This window comes from Halichoerus grypus, chromosome 5, assembly GCF_964656455.1.
Source record: "Halichoerus grypus chromosome 5, mHalGry1.hap1.1, whole genome shotgun sequence".
In the NCBI taxonomy this organism is placed as follows: Eukaryota; Metazoa; Chordata; class Mammalia; order Carnivora; family Phocidae; genus Halichoerus; species Halichoerus grypus.
Genome location: NC_135716.1, coordinates 92970295 through 92984454, shown reverse-complemented (window position 1 = coordinate 92984454; position 14160 = coordinate 92970295). Strand labels below are relative to the sequence as shown.

General features: G+C 40.3%; 1 protein-coding gene across 2 annotated transcripts; it reads right to left on the bottom strand.

The window, feature by feature from the left end:
* On the bottom strand, positions 1–13686 carry BCAS2 (BCAS2 pre-mRNA processing factor). Of its 2 annotated transcripts, XM_036088506.2 has the most exons (7): positions 13532–13686; positions 13334–13426; positions 11014–11084; positions 8018–8179; positions 2698–2748; positions 1776–1856; positions 1–305 (listed from the first exon to the last, which is right to left on the bottom strand). In XM_036088506.2, the coding sequence occupies exons 1-7, from the start codon at positions 13622–13624 to the stop codon at positions 179–181; spliced, it is 678 nt and encodes a 225-aa protein (XP_035944399.1). In that variant the 5' UTR covers positions 13625–13686; the 3' UTR covers positions 1–178. The 2 variants fall into 2 exon arrangements, with proteins under 2 accessions (XP_035944399.1, XP_035944400.1); XM_036088507.2 differs by lacking the exon at positions 1776–1856.
* Between the last annotated feature and the right edge of the window lie 474 nt (positions 13687–14160).

The following is a 14160-nucleotide window of genomic DNA, read 5'->3' as shown; positions in this document are numbered from 1 at the left end:
CCAAGCTGAAAGTTTTTATTTTGCTAAAATGTACAAATTTAACAGTCCACACTCTACAATAAACATTTAACCACTGATGATTTCCTCAAGATGCTGTTCTCCCTCACAGTTCAGATGCCTGATCTTCTGTGAAAGCCCAACTTGCCTTCCTTTCTCCCCAGCAAGTTCATCTGTCTTTTTAGAAGTCTTGCCGGATGTTTTCTTTGTTTGCCTCTCCATGCTGCTGCTTCATTTGAAAGATTTCATTTTCTAATTGCACAATAGTCCTTTCAATCTCATAATTCTTACTGACCAGGGATACCCAACTAGAAAAGTAAAAAAAGGAAGAAGAAAAAGGAAAAATTACTCAATATAAAATTCCTCTTAGAAGATTTTACCATATACATGTTTTCAGCCAGGGTCATAATGTGAACCTTCACTTCTAACTTTCCATTTAAAAAACTGAGGCACAATCAGGGGAAAGTGGGTAAAGGGTACATAAGATTCTAGATGTACTGGGTGCCCGGGTGGCTCCATTGGTTAAGCATCCGCTTTTGGCTCTGGTCATGACCTCAGGGTCACGAGATCGAGCCCCACACCAAGCTCCACGCTGAGTCTGCTTGAGATTCTCTTTCCCTCTCCTTTCCCCCCTGTCCTTCTCCCCGTTTGAGCTCTAAAATAAATACATAAAATCTTAAAAAAAAAAAAAAAGATTCTAGTTGTATTAGCTCTTACAAATTAATGTGAATCTGCAATTATTTCAAATTAAAAAAAATTTTAACAACCAAATTAGAAATAATTGGAGAAAGGACGAGGTGATGGAAGATTATATTTAACGGGATTAACATAAAAGGAGAGAAAACAGGGCAGAGGCAAGAGTTTAAAATGGTGGAGAAATTTCTAGAACAAGAGAAAATTCCACAAATCCAAGCAGCCTTCCTCCTTCCCCAGAAAAATCAGGACAAATGAAAAGAAACACACATGTATATTTGGGAGATTATATTAGCTTGAAGAAAAACGTGAAAAGATGAAGAGATTGATAACATGGAATACATGGAGGTGGAGAAGGTGGAACAAGGAGAAAGATGGGGGGAGAAAGAAGGGAAATAGCAAAGCAAAAAAGAGAAATGACACAAAATTCATGATTACAGGGATTCATATAAACTTATCTATGCATATGAAGAACATTTTAAAAGTAAAATATATAAACAAAGGAAAAAAACCTGAGACACAAATGATCAAAGTATGAAATCTCCCTCCCTCACGAGTTTAAAATATAGATATATTTTTTCCTTTTAAACGGAGAGTGTAAGTAGAATCCTATTCAGAGCAGAAATACTGAACTGAAAATAGGGTGCTCTGAGACCAGAATCAAGTGACAGTGGTTCTGTCCCTCTCACTGCCTTCCAGGTCCACACATCAGAGACAGGCAGAGGCAGGGAAGAGTGGGATTCAGAAAATAGTATTTCTGGGGCGCCTGGGTGGCTCAGTCCGTTGAGCGACTGCCTTCGGCTCAGGTCATGATCCCAGGGTCCTGGGATTGAGCCCCGCATCGGGCTCCCTGCTCGGCAGAGAGCCTGCTTCTCCCTCTACCTCTGTCTGCCGCTCTGCCTACTTGTGATCTCTATCTCTGTTAAATATATAAATAAAAATCTTTAAAAAAAAGAAAAAAGAAAAAAACATTATTTCTCTGACACCTGTGGCATCCCATTTGAATACTGTTGAATCATACTGTTAAATCCTGATCTTAAAATGTGCTAAGCGATTTAAAAGATGATGGAAGTAAAGATACTCACGTTGACTCCATTTCCCTTAATTTAGATCCAGCTGTGAGTTGCATGTTTTTTCGCTGCCAGTTTAAATCTTGAATATGTTTCCTGCAAAAAATTATTTATACAACCCACCTACATTTTAACATAAGACTAAAATCAACAGAAAAATCTACAATCAACGTAATACATCTTTAATTCCTCAAGAAGAACAGATGTATACAGTAACAGACTAATTCCAGGAATTAACTTTCTTCTGTTTTTCAATTACAAATTTCATAAAACAAGCTCACCATAAAAAATTGAACACATACACATACATGCACACACAGAGATTAAAAAGCAGAAGTCCCTCCTCCCATGTGCTTCTCCTTCTAATTACTGTTCAGTTTTTGGTGGGTGTTTTCCCAAACTCTTTCCTATATGTGTATGTGCAAGTAGAGATTTTTTTTAAGTAATCTCTACGCCCAATGTGGGGCTCAAGCTCACGACCCCAAGATCAAGAGTTGCATGCTCTACTGACTGAGACAGCCAGGCACCCCAAGATGAATTTTTTTTACATAAATCAGATTATACATGTTCTGCAACATTTTCTCCTAAAAGTGCCTTTTCAATGTCTGCAGATTTGCAAACTACAAATGACCTGGTAGAAATGTTTCAGACATTAAGTCTATTTCTCCTCCACTCCAGTAGGGCAAACCCAGCACTGGATGCTGGACAGAGTGAATCATCAAGTATTACTCTCATATGACTACAGTGCATTGGTTCCTTTTTCTTCTCATTCTGTTTATTAAGGGTTCACCTAAACTTTATACTAAAATAAGAGGAAAATAGGGGCACCTGGCTGGCTCAGTCAGAAAAACATGCGACTCTTGATCTTGGGGTTGTGAGTTCAAGCCCCACACTGGATGGAGAGATTACTAAAAAATAAGAGGAAAAAACAACTTACCTTAACTTCTGGAGCTCTTTCTGTGCATGTTCAATCATATGAACTAGATTTCTAAGGAAGGAAAAGAGGAAAATCAGATTAATATACATTAAAATTGAATAATACCAACTAAAAGTGAGCTATCTAGTTGATGCAAGTTCCAGTTATTCTGCTATTGAGCTCTGTGCCAAATACCATGCCACGTGAGACACACTATACATATTAGCTACTTTAATTCTCCTAAGAATTCTTTGAGGTAGGTATGATTACCCCTATTTCACATGTGAGGACATTAAAAGCTTAGAAAAATTAAGTAACTTGGCTAAGGTAACACAGGTGAATGTCAGACTGAATTCCATTTCAGGTGTTTTAACCTCTTGAGCCCAACCAGTTTACTGACACTCTGATTTCCTGTACCAAGTCACTTCTTAAACTGTCATTACTTTTCATGGAGAACATGGAAAATAACTCATATGAGTGTATTCATTCAAATCCCTTATTATCTCCATATTTCTGTACCTACATTTAACCTGCCATTCTCCCCTCCTGTCTACTGCTAACTAGAGAGAGAAGAGAAAACTGGAAGGCTGGAGATTGTGATTCCAGTACAAGTCGGCTCTCACTGGCACAGGGGAGAAGCTGAGCAATACAGAGTGCCATGTTATTACTGTCATTAGAGAAATGATTCAAGGGTAGGGGCCACCCCCACCGCCCCCCAAGTAACAGCTTTACTGAGATGTAATTCTCACAACCATACCAATTTCCTCTTAAGGCAGTAGAGAATCACCTTGAGGGTCCATTTCAACCACATCGGCCCTACAATTTTCTTGCTCTAAATCCAGTATTGTTTCCTGGCTTTCATGATTCAAATATCCTGCTTTTCTCCTAAGTTATTTTTCTATCTCTACTGACTGACTTTTTTCTCACTAACTACAATTCTCTGAAGATTCAGTCTTCAAACAGCTGTGTCTCTTCAGGCTTATCTACAGCTCATCCCCCTTTCCTTAACTTCTACGATCACTCCATGCTCCTGACGACAACTAAGCTTGGTACTCTAGTATTGACCTCTGACTTTTAATAGGAAGCTTCCCCTTGAATGACCTCTTTCTGAAAGCCCAGTTTATTTGTTTTCTCCTTTCTTTCATCCTCCATAAGTACAAGCATACCTCAGAGATACCGTGTGTTTGGTTTCAGACCACGCAATAAAGCAAGTGTAGCAATAAAGCAAATCAAATGAACTTGTTCTCCAGTGCATATAAAAATTATGTTCATACTATATCGTAGTCTATTAAGTGTGTAATAGCATTATGTGTTAAAAAAAAAAAGTACCTGCCTTAATTAAAAAATACTTTATTACTAAAAACTGCTAACCACTGTTCTGAGTTTTCAATGAGTCGTAATCACTGATCACAGATCACTGTAACAAATATAATGGAGAAGTCTGAAATACTGAAAGAATCCCTAAGATGTGACAGAGACAGGAAGTGACCAAATGCCATTGGAAAATGGTGCCAACAGACTTGATGAGGCAAGGCTGTCACAAACCTTCAATTTGTAAAAAATGTAATACAGCAAAGTATAATAAAATGAGGTATGCCCATATACAGGTCCCTCCTTAAGCACCCTGAACATATTTCTATTAAAACTTATGGCACTGCATCATGGGAGTCAGAAGACTTGGGTTCTAGTCCCAGCTCTGCCCTAAATAGCTGTGTCCTTGAATGAGTCACTTGACATCAATGAGGCTAAGCCTGTTTATCCGTAAAAACAAGGGCTGACCTCGAAGGTTTCCCTTTAATTGCAAGTACATAATTCTCTCATTAATGAAATTTTTTTTCCAAGCGGTCATGAACCAAGACCTACTTAGAGCTGAAAGCTTTCTGCCCAGCATGTTTGATGCCCTCAAATCCTTTCACAAGGAAAGAAAACTTACTTTAATAATATGGAAAGACAAAGAAGTAGATTAGAGTAGAGCCTTAAATAAATTGAATTTGGGTAGACTAGGTGAAGGCATTCTAGGAGGAGGCGAGGCATGAGTAAAGGCCCAGAGACAGAGTTATGATAATCACGAGAGAGAGGATTCCTTTGGATGGAGTGAAAGTGAAAGTGATTGAGATACGCAGCCTTTTGCCTTGAATACCATGTTAAACAGTCTGGACCTTACCTTGCAACAAATGGGAAATTATTAAAGGTTTCTAGGCAAGTTAAAAGCAATGTTTTCTTCAATGTATTATTTTTTTCCCCTGCATCTATTCTCTCTTCCCTTCTTGGGAGTGTTCTCACTCTCTTCTAAATGTCCAAAGCTCACCATTTTAATTTTTTTAAAGATTTATTTTAGAGAAAGAGAGCATGGGGGGAGAGGGGCAGAGGAAGAGGGAGAGAAAGAATTTCAAGGAGCCCAACACGGGACTCAGTCTCAGTACCCTGAGATCACGACCTGAGCCGAAATCAAGAGTCAGGCACCAAACAACTGAGCCACCCAGGTGCCCCTAAATCTCACCATTTTTAAATGACTTTAATTCCTTTTTTTTTTTTTTTTTTTTAAAGATTTTATTTATTTATTTGACAGAGAGAGCGGTAGCGAGAGCAGGAACACAAGCAGGGGGAGTGGGAGAGGGAGAAGCAGGCCTCCCGCCGAGCAGGGAGCCCGATGTGGGACTCGATCCCAGGACCCTGGGATCATGACCTGAGCCGAAGGCAGACGCCCAACGACTGAGCCACCCAGGCGCCCCCCTTTTTTTTTTTTTTTTTTTTTTTTTTAAATGACCTTAATTCTTAACGTCCCTTCTGCGGATGTCTGTAGTTTATAGAGCACAGCACACAATATGGCACGTGCCCCCATACTGCTAAAAATGTACTACTGGTTATCTGGCATAGAAATATCTTGTGTCCTCAACTAGGTAAAGCTTCTTGAGGACAAGATCACATTTTTCCCCTTTGTGAAATGCAGACCTTTTTTTTTTTTTTAAGATTTTATTTATTTGCGAGAGAGAGAATGAGAGACAGAGAGCATGAGAGGGAGGAGAGCCAGAGGGACAAGCAGACTCCCCGCTGAGCAGGAAGCCCGACGCGGGACTCAATCCCGGGACTCCAGGATCATGACCTGAGCCGAAGGCAGTCGCTTAACCAACTGAGCCACCCAGGCGCCCCCAGACCTTTTTTTTTTTAAACATTTTTTTGATCAATCTGTTTCTTAATCCTTCACCCCATTTTTCCTTTATCTCCCTTGCAACATATTCACAAGGGAAATGGAACTGTTTATGCTATAGCTTCCCAAATTCCGGATTTTGCCCACTGGATCCTTACATGGCCAAAGAAATTTAAAACATAATTCTGAAAAACTGAGAAAAGGTATTTATCACTTTGTGATTTTGCTTTATTATTCCAGGAAACATACTTTAGCAAATAGTTTGATATAGTGTCATGAGGTTCAATGGCTTTTTCTCCTTAAATTGTTAAATTCCTTAAGCTATTAAACTGTTAATACACTCAGGGGATTTTAGGGCTCAAAGGCATCACAGACATCATCTAACCACCAAATTTTACAAATTATAAAATCGAGCCCTAGATAGGTAACAAAACCTAAAGCTAGTTACACGGAACAGAAACTGGAGCTCTGTGGCTTCCGTGGGCACTTTGCTTCCCCTGTTAACTCTCTACTTACAGTTAATTCTCATTATTTACAGATTCTGTACTTGTGAACTTACCTACTCACTCAAATTTATTTGTAACCCCAAAATCAATACTTGCAGCGTTTTGAGATCATTAATGGCATGCACAGAGCAGCGCAAAATTTGAGTTGCTGGATGTGTAGATTCTCAGCTGAAGTGGAACAAGGAGGCACTCTGACTTATTGTTTCAGGTGTCATACAGAGATGACCAAAGGATGGAGTTTAATTACCAACTCTGCCAAATTACTTAACACTTCTGAATTTGTTTTCTCTTTTATAAAGAAAATAGAATCTGCCAGGAGGAGTTGTCTTTAGGATTTAAAGTTATAGTCTATATGAGATGTGTATATATACACATACATTATTTCCACCAGGAAAAATGGTACAGTATTTGCTAATTCAGTATTCAAGGCCACTTTATAGAACATAACTTGTAACTAGTAAGGATCGACTGTATGAGCAATCCCCCACATTAAGGATTACATTCCACCATGCTGTGATTTGTCAATGAGACCTCAGAAATCATTTATTACAGTATTACACAATTAATGTAGTTAGGGGGCGCCTGGATGGCTCAGTCGTTAAGTGTCTGCCTTCAGTTCAGGTCATGATCTCAGGGTCCTGGGACTGAGTCCCGCATGAGGCTCCCTGCTTGGCGGGAAGCCTGCTTCCCCCTCTCTCACTCCCCCTGCTTGTGTTCCCTCTCTAGCTGTCTCTCTGTCAAATAAATAAATAAAACCAAGAATGAAATGAAGGAAGGAAGGAAGGAAGGGAGGAAGAAAGAAAAAAGAAATGTATGTATGTATGTATGTATGTATGTATGTATGTATGTATGTAGTTAGGTTTAGGTCCTCTCCGTACTTTTTGAGGCAGGTCTCAAAGCAATGGCTTATCATATGGGTTGTAGTAGTTCTAGGACATGATCCCAAATGAAAGTCCACTATACTATTTTTATCCCACGTCCCACATTTTTAAATTTTTTATTTATTATTTTTATTTTATTTTTTTATTTTTTTTATTTTTTATTTTTTTAAAGATTTTATTTATTTATTTGACAGAGAGAGACACAGCGAGAGAGGGAACACAAGCAGGGGGAGTGGGAGAGGGAGAAGCAGGCTACCTGCTGAGCAGGGAGCCCGATGCGGGGCTCGATCCCAGGACCCTGGGATCATGACCTGAGCCGAAGGCAGACCCTTAACGACTGAGCCACCCAGGTGCCCCTTATTATTTTTATTTTTATTAAAGATTTCATTTATTCATTTGTCAGAAAGAGAGGGAACACAAGCAGGGGGAGCAGGAGAGGGAGAAGCAGGCTCCCCGCTGAGCAAGGAGCCCCATGTGGGACTCGATCCCAGGACCCCGGGATCATGACCCGAGCTGAAGGCAGATGCTCAACTGACTGAGCCACCCAGGCGTCCCTTAAAGATTTATTTATTTGAGAGAGAGAAAGAGCAAGCGAGCGAGCAAGGAGAAGGGCAGAGGAAGAGAATCTTTAAGCAGACATCCCGCTGAGCATGGAGCCTGACAAGGGGATTGATTTCAAGACGCTGAGCTGAAACCAAGACTCAGAAGCTTAAGTGACTGAGCCACCCAGGAACCTATCCCCATATTTTAAAAAAATACCAAAGCTGTGGGTGGTATGGGTTTAATAAAAACAAAAAGTTTCTTACTCATTATATACTTTCCAGGCATTGCATCCATGCTGTGACATTAGTTCCAAATTCTCAATTCGAACTGCCTGATGCTCTAACTGGGCCATAGAATTGTTTACACATTCTTGCCACGCAGTAATGTCATTTTTCTGACCCGAGGAAGGGGCTGGAAGTTCATATCTGAAATTAAACAAAAATAAAATGAAACTACATATTCCCCTAAATCTTTCTTTCCTTCCAATAGAAGGCCTCACAGGTCTATGCACAATGTAAATCCACAGAAGACTGAAGATAAGATCAGACTGTGCAATAATAAGAACCTATTTATCCTAAGAAACAATTCATTTACAAATAAGATTTTTAAAAAATATATTTTATTTATTTATTTGACAGAGAGAGACACAGCGAGAGAGGGAACACAAGCAGGGGGAGTGGGAGAGGGAGAAGCAGGCTTCCCGCTGAGCAGGGAGCCCGATGCGGGGCTTGATCCCAGGACCCCGGGACCATGACCTGAGCTGAAGGCAGACGCCCAACGACTGAGCCACCCAGGTGCCCCTGGTGGCTGATTTAACACCATTATATACAGTAACAAAAAATTGTTCATTTCAACATGAACTGATTCAAACTATAGTATATTCATATAAAGCATTGTTAAATTAGCTACTGAATGATGCTACTGAAGAATACTTAAAACATTAACATGTTTGTGATATATTAGGAGGAAAAAAGGATACAAAAAAACCCATGCTATCATTTTTGTAAAAAACACTTATATTCATCCAGCTTCCCACCCACACACCCACACCACTCTAGAGAAAAAAATATAAGGGATATAATAATTCTTTGCACTTGGCCCTCACTCTGTTCTCTCTTCACGCTACACAGTCCTTCAGCACTGCTGATGTAGCCAGTGAGTACACTCTTCATAAATCTCAGCTCGTTATTGATGAGTTACTACAGACTAAGTTTTAATTTCTACTTTAATATTTTGACTAGATACTGTAAAAACTCCACATTATTTCTATGAACAACTAAGGGGTATGTAACTGGGATCAAGAAGTGATAAACCAGGGGTGCCTGGGTGGCTCAGTCAGTTAAGCATTCAACTCTTGATTCCGGCTCAGGTCATGATCTCAGGGTCGTGAGATCAATTCCCTCAATCTCTGTGTTGGGCTCCACACCAGGCGTGGAGCCTGCTTAAGTTTATCTCACTCTCTCTCTTTAAAAAAAAAGAAGAAAAAGAAGTGACAAACCATTTTGTTAAAAAAAAAAAAAAAAAGAAAAAGCTTTACACATATGCCATAAATGTGGCAGTTTTCAAACTTCTGATTACAACCCACAGTAAGAAGTATCTGTGATCCAGTATACAAATATACAAAGCTCAACAAATGTTTCACAAAACAGGGACACCTGGGTGGCTCAGTTAAGCGACTGCTTTCGGCTCAGGTCATGATCCCAGGGTCCTGGGATTGAGTCCTGCATCGGGTTCCTTGCTCAGTGGGGAGTCTGCTTCTCCCTCTGCCTGCCCCTCCCCCTGCTTGTGCTCGCTCTCTCTCTTGCTGACAAATAAATAAATAAAATCTTTAAAAAAAAAATGTTTCACAAAAACAATACTCACCTTTACATGCAGTATATTCTGATATTTTCTATTCTATTTCCTTAAAAAAGTGCTGTGAGAACGAAGTTTCCTTTATGACCCACCTGCTTGGTGGGTCACTGCCATAAAGGAGTTACTGTCATGAGTATCTATAGAGCGGAAACACCTGAAAATGAAGAACTGAGGAATCCTGGAACTTCTCCTGCCTTTATCACTCAGGCTAGACAGGAAATGGAGCATAAGAAATATGGTCCTCTGGTTCTACAGACTCAAAATCCCTCTTCTAATCCATACATCTGAGAGGATAGACCTACTGTGCATGTGGCCCTCTCTCAAAGGACTCTGCTCTGACAGACTACTTAGTGGTTCCCGTAATTCCATAGTTATCTTAAAGTTGAAAGGGATCTCAGATGTTAAGCAATCCAATTCTCCATTTTAGAGGAAGTAACAAAGGATTTTTGGACTTTGTTTCCTTAAGAGAGAAGTAGTTTTGTAGTAAAGTGGCACAAAAGGGAAGATAACAGTGGAACCAAAATCAAACTATCCAGGCACTCTGTGTTTACTAATGTTGGTTTGTGTCAGAGTGAATCAGGGATCATTATAAACCATAACATGGTTTCACCTAGACATGTGATCAGTGAAAAACTAGATGTCTATTCAGGAACATTTCCTTGAAAAAATAATTTTTTTTTTTTTTTAAGATTTATTTATTTATTTTAGAGAGAGGGAGCAAGGGAGCACAAGCATGGGGATAGGGGAGAGGAAGAGAGAATCCCAAGCAGACCCTGTGATGAGTGTGGAGCCCAATGCGGGGCTTGATCTCATGGCCCCAAGATCTCGACCTGAGCCGAAACTAAGAGTTGGACACTCAACTATTGTGCCACCCAGGTGCCCCTCCTTGAAAATTCTTAAAAACATGAACTTCATTACAATTACCATTCCTGTTGTTGGATTTTACAATATTTTGCGTTTTGTTTTTGTTTTTTTTAAGAGAGAAAGAGAGCACATGCTTGTGGCAGTGATTGGGGAGGGGGAGCAGGGAGGGGCAGAGGGAGAGGGAAAGGGAAAATCTTAAGCAGGCTCCACACCTAATGTGGAGTCCTATGCAGGGAACTGATCTCACAACTCTAAGATCATGACTTGAGCCAAAATCAAGAGTGGGATGCTTAACCAACTGAGCCACCCGGGCGCCCCTATTTTGCCTTTTTGAAGAATGGTGCACAGAATATATTTGAATATTAACAAAGGATTATAGGAACCACTATTATTATATGTTCATATTATATATGAAAAAACATAAACATAAAATCAGACAAGAATTTTTTCTTTTCCACATTTTAAGAGCTTTAGCAGTTTTACAAGCAACTTAAAATTAAACAATGATTTGGGTCCAGCTGAAACCAGAAATACGACTTACCGTTTCATACTGAGTAATTCTATTGGTTGTCGAGCAGCCAGTCTTTCAAATTCATTTCTCATTATGTCGGTCTAATTGGGGGAAAGAATTATTTCCAAAATCATATCGACAAACTGCAACTAATAACCACCAATAATGAATCTAACCTACTTAAGTATTTCTTTATGCTATCCATTAAAATGGATCATTTCCAAAAAATTAAAAAGATAAAATAAAATGGGTCATTTCCCTTCCCACCAAGTCTTCTCTGGGTTAAATGCTCTCAAGGATCAGAACACACACACTTCGTATGTAAAGGGACCCACAGAGAAAAGGACTGTTCCTAGATCAGTGGCTTTCAGTCCCAGCAGCACATAAAAATCAATTGGAAGTTTGAAAACAATTTCAATCCCAGCCACATCTTACCCCTCTCTCCCATTCCCATTTAATTGTTCTGAGGTGGAGACTGGACATGATTAGAACTTGTTTTTAACACATCAGTTGACTGTATAGTGAAGCCAGTGTTGAGGACCATGGATCTAAGTATTCACTGAGAGTGAGGGAAGGGAGGAGAGGACTTGGACATAAAATAATTTGCTTTAGGGCTTTAAGCCTAAACCCATACTTTCTTTTGGCCCTGAATCCTATTTTCAGACTTCACTCTTTGCAAAGAATGAGAAATGGGGAAAGGACAAAAGAAACTAGTTCTGCTATCTGCTCTAACAATTGTATGATTTATTTATTATTTTTTTAAAAGATTTATTTGAGAGAGAGATAGACAGAAAGAGCACATAAGCAGGGGGAGCAGCAGGCAGAAGGAGAGGGAGAAGCAGACTCCCCACTAAGCAGGGAGCCTGGTACGGGGCTCAATCCCAGGACCCTGGGACCATGACCTGAGCCGAAGGCAGACGCTCAACAGACTGAGCCACCGAGGTGCCCCACAATTGTACGATTTAAAAAAATACATGGTAAAAAATAAAAAGTAAAAAAATACATGGCAGAGGTCTACTTCTTTAGGTCCAAGTTTTGGTCAATATCCTATTCCATTTCTGTTCTGCACATTTCCTGGCCTGAGTATAAAGAACTCCTTAAGTATTCATTTATAGTAGTATTTCAGTTATCCTGTGTAATTTCAATTTTTTGACAGCTTCAACTATATTAAGACAGTCCCCCAATTCCTGGCTAGAATAGACTCTCATAAATAGTTAAATGAATTAATGGAAGAGAAGTTTCAAAAGCAATTTGAGGAGTGGTTAAGGTCTTGGGCAAATCAGCTTCTCTAAGCTGCAGTTTTCCCATTTAAAAAATTAGGGTAATAAACATATAGTTATATAGTTCACAGGGCTGCTTTCAGGACTAAGATGGTGAGCCCAGTACATTATCAATTCCTATTTTGAAAAAGGGTTAAATGATCAGTATACTAATTATAAAGATAGGAGGCATGTGTTGTATTTAAGAGAGCTAAAAGGAAAACTGGTTCAAATATTTAAAAGTTTGCGATTGAATGCAGTTATGTGAAATTTTCGGGAGCCAATCTGGTAAGGAAGCATCACTGTACTTACTTCTTAATGTGGTACCGTCTATATGTGGGTAACACTTAGCAAACGTATGGGAAAATGACATACCATAGGAACATCTTCCTCCTATTTAAAACTTAACCGACATTTCTTTTCATGTTACTTCAATATAAATACTGCGTTTTAATAACAGAATTCTTTCATTAAATACATGGTTACCTGTAATGGGGAAAAAAAACAAATACGAAAGTGCCTAACAGAATCTATTAATTTAGAGATGATATTTTACATTTCATTTAGCTGATTACACCCTAAGTAGTATCTTGGGTGCACTTCTAGGCTAAATATTTAAATAGCATTTTACTTATAAATGGTTTGTCACTTCAGTCATTCACATAGTCGGTAAATACCTAGGCTGTGATACAAAGGCCGCCCTCTAGTGGTTCTCAGGAGCCTAGGCTTATATATATTAAAAATTCCTCATCACTTGTTTTAGAGTAGACCTTAGAGAGTAGAGGATGCCTTTGAGAATTTACGCAAGGAGCCGATCTCTGAAAAACTGTACACACTAATTTTTGCATTGGTGGGTAGTTCGCGAAGCCCCAGAAAGTCCTTCAGTGGGTCTCAGAATAAGAACGCCGGAGAAGGCTTATCTAGTTGTTTTCAATGGACCGGTAACACCTATACAACAGAGTAAGAAGTAGCTAAGCAAGCAATAATTAAAGCCAGAATTTAAAATGCATTTTTACGTGCTAGACTCTCAATCCAAAATAAAGCTTCACAGGATCCTGGCTCATACGGTGGCCTCAAGACGTCACACTTACTTCAAAAGCAGAATAATCCGGGGCTGTCAGGTAGCTCAGGTAGTTCTTGGTAGGTCGGTATCTGCGGGTTTCCTCCTCCACCAGCGCCGCAGCCTAGAAACGAGAACAGGGGCCAGGGTAGGGGTAGCAACTTCTAAGGTGCTTCTTCCAGCACTCAGGGCCCGAGAGCGCTGAGTCAGCTACCCAGCCCGAACTCACCGCTTCCCGCACACCCGGCGCTTCGTAACCTTGGTCAAAATACGGCAGCGCATCTACTACAACCTCTCCGGCAACTAAGCCCGTGCCCGCCATTCTTAGGCTTGCCTAAACTTTCTGAGTCTGCGCACACTCAGGCCCATTTCATTACGCCTGCGCTCGCTCTGACGTAATACACGTCGCTTGTGCATTGGCTCTAGCGCATGCTCAGTTGTCAATTCTGAAGGCGCCCTCGCCCAGCTACTAGGAAGTGCCGGGCCATTTTGTTTTGGTCGGACGTGACGTCACGTCGCGATTTCCCAGAATCAGCGGAACGTCTCCATTTCCTGTCCGCCTGTGTGCTCCGCTTTTTTTGCCTCCGACCGGGAGTAATTTGGAGGGGAATTGGGACTTTTCGTTCCCTGCAGGAAGCTGGTATCCGGAAGGGGAATGCTTTTAAAAAAACTTTTGGAGGAAACGGGCGGCAGGATTCGGTAGGGAGAGGGATACTGGTTTCATACTCCCCTAACCTTCCACCTGCAACCCTTAACTTTTCTCTCTGTGGCGGTTTTTCTCTCCCGTTGCGCTACTTGCTGTACCCCCCACCATAGTTTTGAGAACACTTGCATTCGATAAATGCAGTTACTTCACAG

Bases quoted from the DNA above. Each gene is read 5' to 3' on its own strand.
- BCAS2 (XM_036088506.2), bottom strand. From the start codon at position 13,624: ATGGCGGGCACGGGCTTAGTTGCCGGAGAGGTTGTAGTAGATGCGCTG. The intron at 2,749-8,017 runs GTAAGAAACTTT...TTCCTTCCTTAG, and splicing joins GCCTGGAAAGTATATAATGA to AAATCTAGTTCATATGATTG. The intron at 1,857-2,697 runs GTAAGTTGTTTT...AATTTTTTGCAG, and splicing joins AAAGAGCTCCAGAAGTTAAG to GAAACATATTCAAGATTTAA.